The sequence below is a fragment of the Montipora capricornis genome, chromosome 3 (assembly GCF_036669925.1).
Source record: "Montipora capricornis isolate CH-2021 chromosome 3, ASM3666992v2, whole genome shotgun sequence".
NCBI lineage: Eukaryota > Metazoa > Cnidaria > Anthozoa > Scleractinia > Acroporidae > Montipora > Montipora capricornis.
In genome coordinates, this window is record NC_090885.1 from 66,086,226 (window position 1) to 66,098,725 (window position 12,500).

The 12,500-nt window shown below is 39.6% G+C and overlaps 2 protein-coding genes across 8 annotated transcripts in view; one reads left to right on the top strand and one right to left on the bottom strand.

Moving 5' to 3' along the window:
• LOC138043772 (tachykinin-like peptides receptor 86C) overlaps nt 1-1,804 on the bottom strand; it is a 49,063-nt gene extending 47,259 nt beyond the window's left edge. For 3 of the 6 annotated variants that reach the window (XM_068890201.1, XM_068890207.1, XM_068890203.1), the window contains exon 1: nt 845-1,098. The gene's annotated coding sequence lies outside the window, so the exon portion shown is untranslated. Of the gene's footprint in view, nt 1-844; nt 1,099-1,673 lie in introns of those variants that run through there. The other 3 variants (XM_068890202.1, XM_068890211.1, XM_068890204.1) reach the window with 3 other exon arrangements.
• Nucleotides 1,805-8,738: 6,934 nt separating this feature from the next.
• Nucleotides 8,739-12,500, top strand: part of LOC138043771 (heparanase-like) — a 13,997-nt gene continuing 10,235 nt past the window's right edge. Inside the window, exon 1 of one of the 2 annotated variants that reach the window (XM_068890200.1) lies at nt 8,739-9,429. In XM_068890200.1, the coding sequence (XP_068746301.1) occupies nt 8,862-9,429 (568 nt within the window). In that variant the 5' untranslated portion in view covers nt 8,739-8,861. The remainder of the gene's footprint in view (nt 9,430-12,500) is intronic. The other variant, XM_068890199.1, reaches the window with a different exon arrangement.

The following is a 12,500-nucleotide window of genomic DNA, read 5'->3' on the forward strand; positions in this document are numbered from 1 at the left end:
ACAACCACATGCCTTATTCCTGCCAGTTGGACAACGCTCAAAAAAACGTACGTGTTCCTGCTGATTCGAGCTCCAGAATGAAGTATTTTTTTTTTGTGAAACGTGTGGATTATGTGGTTTGGGTCAAAACATTGAAAAAACCTCTTCAGTCTTGTCAAGTTACGTCAACGGGTGCTGTATCCTCTCGCCACTCGTCAATAAACAAATCCCTCCGCCCTTAATAAATTTAAAGGACGAAAAGCTTAAAAAAAGTGTCAACGTGAAATCTCACTAATGGATAAAATGAAACCTTTCCCGTCACATTTCAGCGCGCTATTTGTGATAGTCTTCTGTTTTTTTAGCGGAATAAAACGGGAAAAAAAATATAAACGAAAACCATCCGTCTTCAGCCTAAGAGTTATATTTGAGACGCAATCAAGATTGCTTAGGATTTAGTGTCTTCTCAAAGGCAAAGATACTTTTGCTGTTTTAGTAACAACGAGTTGGGTTTATGCATCTTGTAAGTAAATTCAAATCAAGTAAAAATGAATGAAACACACAAAAAAAACCTTCTGCGTGTATTGCAGTGGAAACACTTGGAGTATTTTCGCTTCATTTCAGCAATTTAAAGTAAAGAATGCGTGTTTAATTGACAATGAAACCACGGGAAACAATTGGTGCGTGACTTGAACCTCAATCGTACTTGAATGTAATCATGCAAGCAAGAGGTTTTTTGCCAAATGCTTCATATGAACTCTTTCAAACCGCTTTCATAACCACTTAAAATTGCTTGAAGCTACTGTAGGTTATTTCCCTGAGAGGTTTTTAAAGCGAACCATTTTTAAAACGATGAAAACGAACTTACCGGTTAGCAAATCTCCCACATGAGTTGCAATCCTTTGTAGTGAAACGACGTAAGATGTAAATTGTTCGGAGCCTCAAAAGAGCAGGTTCTAACGTTCCCGTGTCGATTTGTTTGTTTTGATACGGGTTTCGTGTAGAAATTAAGTAGTTTACGTCACACAAAGCTTATTACGTTTCGACTGGAACGCTCGTCATTCTCGGACACCGAACTCTGAGTGCACCAGCATTCCACTGAGTGCTGAGTGCACCAACATTCCACTCCTTCCGAGTTCTGTTGAGTGCCAAGGGGTCAAGAGCTAAGTTTCAGTGTACATGAAACAGGAAGTTGTATGTATGGCGCGAGATCTCTCCCCGTCTACCAGATGGTGTGTTTTCAGTTAGCCATGAAAGGATTGATTGTATTGAATACTCTGGATAGCTAGTAGTAGATTGAAATCAAATCCTGGGGCGAAAGAAATTAGACAGCAGAGGACTTCCCTTGCAACTGAATCGAATCAGTGATGACTGAAAGTATCTACCCTTTTTTGCTCGCTTTTTGGAGTTGTTTTTATTTTTAGAATTAAACATTTATTTGGACTCTTGCTTTGCCGTTTATTCATACTGAGGACTTCCGAGGACTCCAGTATCCCAATAAATGTGACCTTCCAGATCAGTTCGTAAAACCTGGTTGCAGGCATAAGTACAAACAACGTACGCGACCGAATTAGATTCTTTTAGTGTCTTTTGTTCTATCAAAGGGAAGTAATGATCAAGACGTTACCGAGCCACGTATGTTGATTGGATTTATGCATCTTTTGCTAGTTATAATGATCGAGACAAAGACAACTCACCGTAGAGGAGTCCCAGCTCTACAATCTTTTTTTCGTCTTTCCATGAGTATCTTCAATCCACTGGAAAGGGCGAAGATCATGCATCATGTCATTCTTAATTCGCACGGATCTCATAAATATGCTAATTTCATTACGAGGCTTTCAGGAGTGGAACGTTATCTCACGGTTTTCCTATTTCAGACCACGTGACGTTCTCAAGGAATTTTCGTTTTGTTTTTTCATAAGTTATTCGAACATAAGCACGTGCGCAAAACGTTACTTGAAACTGTTCTCTAGAGTAACGCCACGTGGTCTGAAATGGGAAAACAAAAAATTACAAGCTAAAGGAGTTTGACTAGCAATAGTCAATCAATCGATGGTCAATAGTCAAGCAATCGATGGTGTTGCCATGGGTTCACCATTGGGCCCTGTCTTAGCCAACATTTTTATGTGTGCTTTTGAAGAAAAGTGGTTGCTGAACGCCAAAGTTAATCCTTTATTTTGGAATCGTTACGTTGATGACACATTCACCATGTTCCACAACAAAGACAGTGCAAATGACTTTTTGCACTATTTGAACGGCTGTCATCGCAATATTAAATTCACCATTGAATTTGAACATAACAATGCAATTCCGTTTTTGGACATTCTTGTCACACGTAATCAAAACAACGCTTTCACGACATCCATCTACCGAAAGAAAACTTTCACAGGTCTCTACACGAAATGGGATTCCTTCACTCCACGAAAATACAAAATAAACCTCATCCGCTCCCTCACTTATCGCTACTACCGTCTTTGTTCATCTGGTTCCTTGCTACAATCTGCCCTCATTGATCTTCGAAAACTCCTTCTTCAGAACGGCTACCCACAAGGCATAATCAACTATCATATCAACGATGTTTTGAACAAAAACAGACAACATCAGCATAGCGATCCAGTGTCTACAGTTCCTAAGAAAGATATTGTTATCCTACTTCCCTACTTAGGTTTGCAAAGCAACCAAGTCGCTAAACGCCTGAAATCTTGTGTGTACAAATTCTACTCTTGTGTTAACCTTAAGATTGTTTTTCAGAGCACTCGATGTATAAAATCTTTCTTTCCTTACAAGGACCGTATTAATCGTTCACAACAATCCAGAGTTATTTACAGAGCAAATTGTTGGGATTGTAATGATTTTTACATCGGTAAAACTAAACGGCGGCTTCACGATAGAAAAACCGAACATTTTAAGGCCCTAGCTAAAAATGACAATACTTCAGCCATTGCTGACCACGTCAAGGCCACTGGACATAACATCAAGTGGGATCATTTTGATATTTTAGCGAAGGGCAAAACTGACTATCATTGTAAAATAAAAGAGACCTTCTTTATTCAAGAACTTGAGCCAGCTTTCAACGTCAACGTCGGAAGTGAAAAGCTGATGCTTTATTAATCTTTTCTGTTTTTATTATTATTATAATTATTATTATTATACATTTTACTGTTAAGTATTTGCTTAATCTAGGTTCCAGTCCCCTCATCCGATTTGTTATATATAAATAGCTGTTTTAAATTTCAACGGTTACTTTTGAAAATGTATGTAGAGCACATACGAAACGTCAAGTCATTATCAAAATGAAAAAGTTCAATATGTTTATCACTGCTGTTTGTGTCTTATTTTTATCAAACTACGATGGCCCAAGAACAAAAGTATTTACGATATTTTTATAGAGTTATGACATTAGAGTTAGAGTTAAGTTTCCAAAATCCTGAATTCAGAAATACAGAAAGTATCCTAAACATGCATAAAAGCTAACCTTAGGCCTAAGGTTAGCTTTTATGAATGTTGGCTGAGGATTTTGGAAACTTAATTAACTCTAACTCTACGACATAATTCTATGAAAATAACTCTAAGAATAGCTGTCCCCAAGCTAAAGGGGTCTATTAGGTGTAAAGATTGCAATTTAGTACTTTTACACTACACCGACAATGTAGTTAGGGTGAATCAAACAAGCGGTTTTCGTCTCCTTGTCGGTCCTTACTCCGTGTTGGTCCTTGCTCATTTGTTCTCAGCGCTTGTTTTAACTTTAGGAACAAAGCCGGAAAATGGACTCTTTATAATGGTACTTCATATTGGAGCTCAACTATGAAGCACCACGGTAACCCCGTGGTTGTGACGTCATCATATGACCATCCGTACGTCCTAGTTCCCCGAGCCGTCTCTCTTCCTCCCTCGAGAAAGTACCTTGGTTACGGCTGGTCACGTGTCTACCACAGTTGCAGTAGAACGAAGGTTATATTTTTTGCCTCCACTGAACTCATCTACTGAGCCAATCTCTTGACTGAGCTCAGTAGGGAGCGGAAGTTAAACATCGCGTGGCACGGAAATGTCTATTTATCTCAAAGTAATTATTTCCCGCATCCTGTTGAAAGTTCTGCCACGACATCTTTCCTGAAATACATTGCTTTCTGACAAATTACTTGTCAGTTGCTTTTAAAATCACGTTTGTATCAGCCGAAAGCACTGCAACTTGAAATAAGAAAGTTGCCTCCATTTGGGAATTCAAAGAAGAACAATCTCTTTCTCCCTCTCCTAGATTAGCCTAGTTCCGAGTTGCTGCATGCCTCAGTTTCAAAGCGAGTCCTGGTGCACAACCACTTAAGTGGAAATGACGTCATCTTATGCAAATGAAACTCATTTCTCTTTCAATTTTCGGTTTTCGGAAATCCCATAATACAGTTCATTTTGGGGGGTCATTTGCATTAGAACAATGGAAATTCAGTTCACTGAAACATGATACAGTTCCAAGAGTAAATAATTTATTTTGTTTTTATGTAAAGAACCCCCAAAACCTATCGCATTCTGGAAATGGGAAAATAGTTTCTAGTTGAGCACCAAGACTCACTTCAAAACCGAGTCAAACAGCACCTCGGAAAGTTGACAAAATTAATTGGAGGACCCACCCTCCGTGCGCATTTCATTTGTGTCACAGGCACCTGACCAGCCGTAACCAAGGAGGAAGAGAGAGGACCCTGGGAATGAGGTTGCGTTCATAAGCCAATACACGAAATGTCGCACAGCTGGAACCCGCGTTTTTTGGCGGGAAGCTGCATGGCCAGTGTACTGCTTTTGACTCTGCGTTTCAGTAATATAAACGAAAATTTTGAAGACTACCAAAAAAAAAAAAAAGCATGTTTCCAATATGTAGTAAAACTAGGAACAAGAGAAAGATATAGAAAAATTCTAGCGCAGCAGACGACGGGTAAGCGATGCTCAACGTGAAAGAGAGCGTCTGAGAGAACAGGGGGAATATCAGTATTAAACTGACGAACAACGAGAGATCTCGAGAGTAAGAGACGAGAGTCGAATGCAAGGCTCATCATAACAATGGATAATGTACCCGTGACTATCGCTTAATGTTTACAAATAAATTCAAAAGGTGATCTATTTATAGGGGTAGTTTATTTTGGACCACGTTTTTGGATCGGAAATAACGTGGATCTACCCGATGCAGCGTATTTTGCGGGATCTAGTATGTAGCGTGACATCAGCTAAACTAGTTTCAAGGGAAAGCGGTAAGGCAAGGGAGGGTGAAACAACTGTAGCAATACAGAAAACATGTGCTCTTGTAACATTAACGTGAGTAAGTGAAAACCGGTATCCAGTTGCAAAGGTTCTAAATTAACAGTTCTAGTGTTGTGAATAATGCGGCCGGTGACCTCCAGCTCTAGGTAGCTAACACCTAACACGCAAAGATCGTTGAACTACCAGTTAACTAAAAGCAAAAAATTGACATCGGCGGATGATGCTCGTACAAAGAACAGCTGAAAGAAACTAAGAACGTGTTCGGCAATTTCCAACATACCGCTGCGGGACGTTCTGTACTGGTGATTTCATCATGTTGTTAACAGGCAAGATTAGAGTAAATATCTTATTCATAACATTTTCCGAAGGCTGAATCTTTATAGGTGCATTGTATTTGCGTCATTTGCCATCACGTAGAACATGGGCTTTGAGTTCCTGAATCCGGTAGCAAACGAAATTAAATGTGTCACACTGAAGCCCCAACACCGGAAGACTCTATGCACAAAGACACCACTTAGCAGGGGAGTGACAGGAAAGACTTTTCCTGACACGGTAATAAAAAGAAAACGACTAAATGCAACCCATTTTCCGACTGATTTGTCATACTGGCAGCAAGACTTAACTTCAGTGAGAAGCACGAGCACGTCCTCGCATACGGAATCCGCGCCCGCAGTGCGCGCGGCAGTCAAAACTGTGCTATCCTGTCAATCATTTGCCCTTTCACCGGAAACAGTCCATTTCGGTTGTGCGTAAATGACATTTGTCGATCTACCCCGTCGAAGTTAACACAAATAAATAGATTATCAATACGGTTTTGCCGTGTTCTTACACTTGATTCGAAAATACCAGCCTGAACTCGTCTTAGAATAGTTAGAAAAAGCATAAATAACAGCCAAAGCACACTGACAGCTTAAGTTCGAATTCTGCTCGCCGACAACCCAAGTTTGCTGACAAAAAAATTGGCACAAAATGTTTTAAATGGTTGTCTGGCCCTTTATTAATAGCGCTCACGTGAATTTTAAATGAAGTATCGGGAAAGAAAGATTGCCAAGCTGATATTTGACATTTTCAAGTAGCGAAAATTTGTATAAGCACTACAAAACTTTTACTGACCACCATTTGCCAAAGGAACAGCCTTTATAAGCTGCAAGGAAGCCGCTGATGAATTTTGCACAAAAACCTCGGCCCCTAACACCGGAAAGCCAGACTTCGAAAGTTTTTCAGCGAAGGCTCACTAAGGAAGAGCTTCTAGAGCTTGCCCTCCCGCAGGCCGCCAGAAAGGTGCAAACAAGCTCAGTCCGAAAAGGGCAAGATCTAGAATGGGCAGTCAAAATTGTGTTTCTTGTATTGTGCAAAACTTTATTCAAAACTTTTCCCTCACTCCCAAATAAGATCTTGCTGTGTCTTGCAATTCTACAGTGAATTACTATTAGGCCAATACGAGAATCAACATCAAAGAGGCACTCCCAGGGGTTTCGGGGAAAAAGAGAACATGGCTAATTTGAACTGGAGAACAGAGTAACAATATCAAAATATTTTAATTAGGGAACAAGGGAAGAAAACCAATTTAAATTTTAGGGATCAAAAAGCTGGGAACAAGTTTGAAAGTAATTTGGGGAGCAAGGAAACACAAGCAAATATTTAAAGGGAACAAGCCTCTTTCATCCAACAGCTCAAACAAGCGATTCCAACAATTTTTGAATGACCGACACGAAAAGAAGACACTCTTAGAGAGTCACTTATCACTTTAGTATGCGAAACAATGCTCAGATGCTTATGAGCACCCTCATGCCTACTGATGTTTGTAAAAAAGCATACAGTATGAAGTATTCCTTGCAGCTAGTTTAGGCATTGTTTCATCTTTCAACATTGCGCAAAACCAAATCAACTCCATTCTCAGAGGGCACTGGGGAAAGAAGCTAAAAACTGAAAAAACTGAAAAAACTGGCCTTAATCCAATTCTCCCAAGGTAATCTTTACAGAACAAGATAATTGAAGGAACACTTTTAAATGCCAACCTTAAGCCTTTTAAACCAAGCGCAAACAATATTAATAGTCTTTAAATTCACAAAAGGTCAAATAGCATATTTTAGTCTCATATTCAATTAGATTCGGCTACAATATTCCTTAAAACTATGCAGAACTATTTACCATAAAATGTGGAACATTTCCTGCCTATCTAAATATGCCACAAATTAAAAGGGCTCAAACAAGTAACCAGTTAAGTTTTTAGATAAAGATAGTACCTCTATGGAGGTCTGACACCATACCTAAAAATCAACAATTCAAGGGACTGACTTTTCACTGGTATTGATTTACATTTCCATGATAAGTTTGAAAGTGAATCTGGCAACCACATGCAGTGCTCTATGAAATGGGAAATGACTTTAACAAACCCTTTAAACTAATATTTTACAAGGGACACCATTGTTGATGCCCTGCGAAGAACAAAGAATAAATTGAAAGAAGAGTTGGTCTGGAGTTTATCCACAATGAACAGTTAGTGGCTGCATTCACCAATGCAGAGAACAAACACATCAAGTTTCTTCTCAAGCAACAAGGTGGTCAAGGAGCTATCCAATTTCCAAAGAACTATGGTAGTGTACCAGTACCTAGGTGAATTCGGGTACCTGGCCTGAAACTGAAACTTGTGGAGCAAAACAACTTGTTGAGCTTAGTACTTAAACTGGGTAGATAATTATGTCTACAATTATTGTCTATTCAACCAACAGTTTCTCCTAATTTTGTGTACCATTCACTTGTTGGTTCCTTAATAAGCAAATCGCAAATTCAATTAAGGATTCAAGTCCTTTCAAATCATCAAAGTTACTTTGCGCCACCAGGAACAAACGAAAAAATACAAGCACTGAAGAACAAACTGCTCAAGAATGCACAACTCCCTTTGAAACAGCAAAACGTACAGGATCCTCGAGTCACTAAAAAGTGCTGCATGCTATGTGGATGTTTGTAGAACGATTGCAAGTTGTAATCACTGAAAGAAAACTCCACTCCAGATCTGATAGACACAAACAAGAGCTGAAAGAACTTCATAAGGTCAGACGACCAAATGTAATCGACCCAACACTCGTTAGAGCGGCTCAGTTATCGGACATCAGAGTGCTGAACAAACCACGGGATTTCGTCGTAAAAATGTTCACTCAGCAACGTTTTCTTCTTCTACAGAATAAGGTTCAAAAGCGATCCTGGTTGTTAATCACATGCTAGCCCAATTCATAAACTGGATAAAGTGGATGGCAAATTGATTGTCAGAACAATGCGTCATTTCTGTCTCGCTGAGTTCAAAGAAGCAACGGTCAAGAGAGTCACAAGAGTAGGCGAGCGAATGTCCACCGATTGTAAACAATTGGCGTGACGTTGGCTGGCATAAGGATAGCACAGTTTTTCTCGCTCGCTGAATTCTGATTGGTCAGTTTAAATTTCAGTAGCTTTCGCCGTATGCAAGGGTGGCCATAGCTGACTTTATCCCTTTGGGTAGCCTGTTACACAGGTATCCCATGGAATTAGGACCTGTTCTCCTTCAGTTGTCGAACGCAAAAAAACAAAGACAAAAGTAGTTTTGTTCTTAGTGCGGATCGACCCTATCTCTCCAGTTCGGTTTGATATATCGCTCATTTGTCGAAATGGCTTCCCATCGCCGCTCATTTGATAGTTTATTTCAAGTTGCTGCCCGTTTCATGATGTATATTACAATGCAAAATTTTGGCAGATTCCCCATTTTGAAAGCGCAGGAAATCGTGTTTGACGGTGACAGTTACGTACAAGAAACTATTTCCATTAATTTGAATTATTCTGTATTCACGGTGAGTGAAAAATTTCTCTCTGTCGCCATTGATGCGAATATTATGAGAGAACATTGGCATGGAGTAGATTTCAATTCCGAGAAGCTTTTCACTCTTGCGGCTGCACTTTCGCCATCATTTCTGCGAATTGGAGGAACTTCTGCAGATTTCCTCATCTACGATGGTTCCACAGGACAAGAAAGGGCGAAGAATTTCACGGACTTCAATATTACGCATGAAGATTTGGACAAGATCCATCTTTTGTCTTCCAAAGCAGGTTGGGATGTTATGTTTGGATTAAACGTGCTTCTTCGTGGGAAGGACGGATCTTGGGATTCAAGCAATGCGAAAAAAATAATGCAGTATGTGGCTGATCACGACTACCGGTTTGGATGGGAACTTGGAAACGGTAAGAAATATCTTAAGTTTTTCTGACGATCGTATTTAGAACCAACTCCTTCTTCTTCTGATATCAAGGGAACGTGACAGCTTTTAATATAGTTGACTCAACAAACTTGCCCTTTCAGGCGGGAGGTCGCGGGTTCGAACCCCGGCCGGATCAACGCTCAGGATCTTAAAATAACTGAGGAGAAAGTGCTACCTTTGTAATTTCACCTGCAAATGGTTAGACTTTCAAGTCTTCTCGGATATAAGGATTATAAATCGTAGGTCCCGTCTCGTAAGTTCCCTGTGGGACGTTAAAGAACCCAAGCACTATTCGAGAAGAGTTGGGGATAAAGTGCCCGGTGTTGTGGCTGTCTTGTTCTGTCCAGCAGAAGTGGCTGGCTTGGTGGTGATGTCTCTAAAAAGGCTTGTGGTGTATGAGGCCACCAGTAAGCAGAAACAGCCACAAGTCAAAAAGGGACTTTGCCGAGTGCTGGAACATGTAGATGTAGATGTAGATGTAGATGTAGATGTAGATGTAGATGTAGATAATAGACGAGTTCACGCTCTCGAGTGCATCATGGGTAATCAGGGCAAGATGGAGAGAAATTTAAAGGTGTTTGTGGAAGTTCAGAAGGATGAAAATATGCTATGATATGCGCTCAAAGGTGCAGCAGAATAAAGTACCGGTAAGTGAGGACAATGTGCTAGCCAGCGAGCCATGCAAGTCATGCGAGCCATGGCTGAGAGCCATGCGAGCCATGGCTGCAAGTCTTGCGATCCAATATAGCGAGCCAATTGCGAGTAAACATGACAGTCACAAAGTTATTGAAAGCTAACCATTTTAAAATGGGTGCTTAGACTTATTATAACTGTTTATCAGTGCTATTTGAAATGAGTGCTTGGACTTAATGCATTCCCATGGATCACATGGCTCGGTGTCTCACAGATTGTCCAGCCCCGAATAAAGTTGGAGAGAATGGCTATTGTAGAGATTATTTTATTAGTCTAGACAAAGTGTCTGCCATACATTCCCTGTAATTCCAAAGGCACAAAATTACAGAGAATGTATGGAGACAAAAAGGCAATGTTTAGGAATTCCAAAGAAGAGATACAGTCATGTACCAAGTCCAGTTCATCTCAGTTGTGAACTTGAACTTATTTGTTTGGTTAATATGAGGGTGAAAGTCTATATAGTAGAGTCATGTACAGTTTGTTTTGCTTTGAATTTCCATACAAACCTTATAATTTCCTGCCGTGTTGACCCGATTAACCATGATGCACTCAAGAGCGTGAACTGGTCTGTTTTTGCATGAACAATTGCTATGACAAAGCAATGACTACGCTCCTTTTCCCTTGTTGCTCAGCTGGTTGAGCAGCGGTGATCTAAAGGCCGATTTACACGGTACGATTTTTGTCGCATGCGACAAGCTCACGACAGGCCTAAGACATGACTTACAATTGTCGTAGGGTTTTAAAACATGTTTTAAAATGCAACAACATTTTTCCTGACGTACACAACAATCGTAAACCATGTTGTGGGCCTGTCGTAAGCCGTTGTCACATGCGACAAAAATTGTACCGTGTAAAACGGCCCTAAGCCAAAGGTCAAAGCCCAAGTCTCATCCTGGTCAGAAATTTTCGCTTCTCTTTCCTTTGGGGTCCCCCTTTTCAAGAATAAGGGCAGTAAAAATGCACTTTCATAATTAATTCTGTCATTATATAGTGCTACCAATTGCCAGCTTACCCTCTAAATGTACATTTACTTAACTGCCATGAAATAAGATCTGTAGCACCAACGGCCCTTTCTTGTCATGGCTCGTACCTTAGTCAATTATTATTAAATTCCTGTCAATAGAGCAATGCAGATCTTGTCTTTTAAAAGGTGACTGAAACCAGTTTCAACTCTTCCAAGTACATGTATGTAACACTCTTATCAGAAGGATCGGCAGTATAACGCTACATCATGTATTAGCAATATTATGGCACCATATTCCTGAACAAGATGCAGTCATTATTGTGACGTAATATGTCTCCTTGGCAATGGGTAAGCCCTGTAAAAACACCCTTTATTTTGTCTTTAGTTGCTCATACCTCAAAAATAAACTGTGTGACCCCCATTTTTTATTTATGGAAAGTAATCAGAAGGGCAGGATGAAACTTCATGCAAAGTTTAAAAAAATTCTGTTCAGTGGATTCTGAGCCAACTTACTTCTGTGAGTTTTTTAACACGGCTCTGATTCTGCAGTAAAGATTTTCTTTAACTGCGGAAAGTTTCATCTTGGTCTTCTGATCACTTTTTAGAAATAAAAAAGGATCAGTTTCACCAAGTTCGTTTTTGAGATATGAGCAACTATTAAAAGACAAAATATAGAGTTTTGCTGGGCTTTCCCAGTGCCAAGGTAACTTATTACATGACAATGATGACCACATGTTGTTTGGAAATAAATATTGGTTTTTCATGTGGTACCATAACATTGCTGTTACCGGTATAATATTATGTCTTGGAAGAGTTGAAACTGACAGTCTCGCTCAACGTCAATGTCGGTGTAACATATGAAACACCAATTATTCATTGATGTGACATAATCATATAGGTTGCCATGACAACAAAAGAGTCATGTAAAAACACCCCATATTTTGTCTTTAAATGTTTATACACTGTATCTTGAAAACGAACTTGGTAATCCCCAATTTTTTTTCTTCTCATATGGGATAAAAGATTAGTTCAAACTGCAACTGATAATTATTTCAATTGTTCACAGATGGCTTCATATCTCAGATGGTTGCCCAATGCAGCACTATACCGTGTCGTGGGTTTGCGTGCCTTTTGAACCTATAGTTTTCCGAATTCCTTTGCAACTGCAGAAGTCGCTTGTAACAACAAGGGTTTTTCTAAGTTACTTAAAGTTCATTACACGTACAACCGTGACTGCTAATTAAAATTAACAAATTTAATGTAAAATATTTCACAATCATTCATCTACCTCATGGGATTAAGCACGAATTCACTGACTAACTTAATGATCCTAGTTTGCTTGATAACTCAAATTGTGGTAGTCTCAGTAGTGCTGTGATATAAATGCATAGCCATTT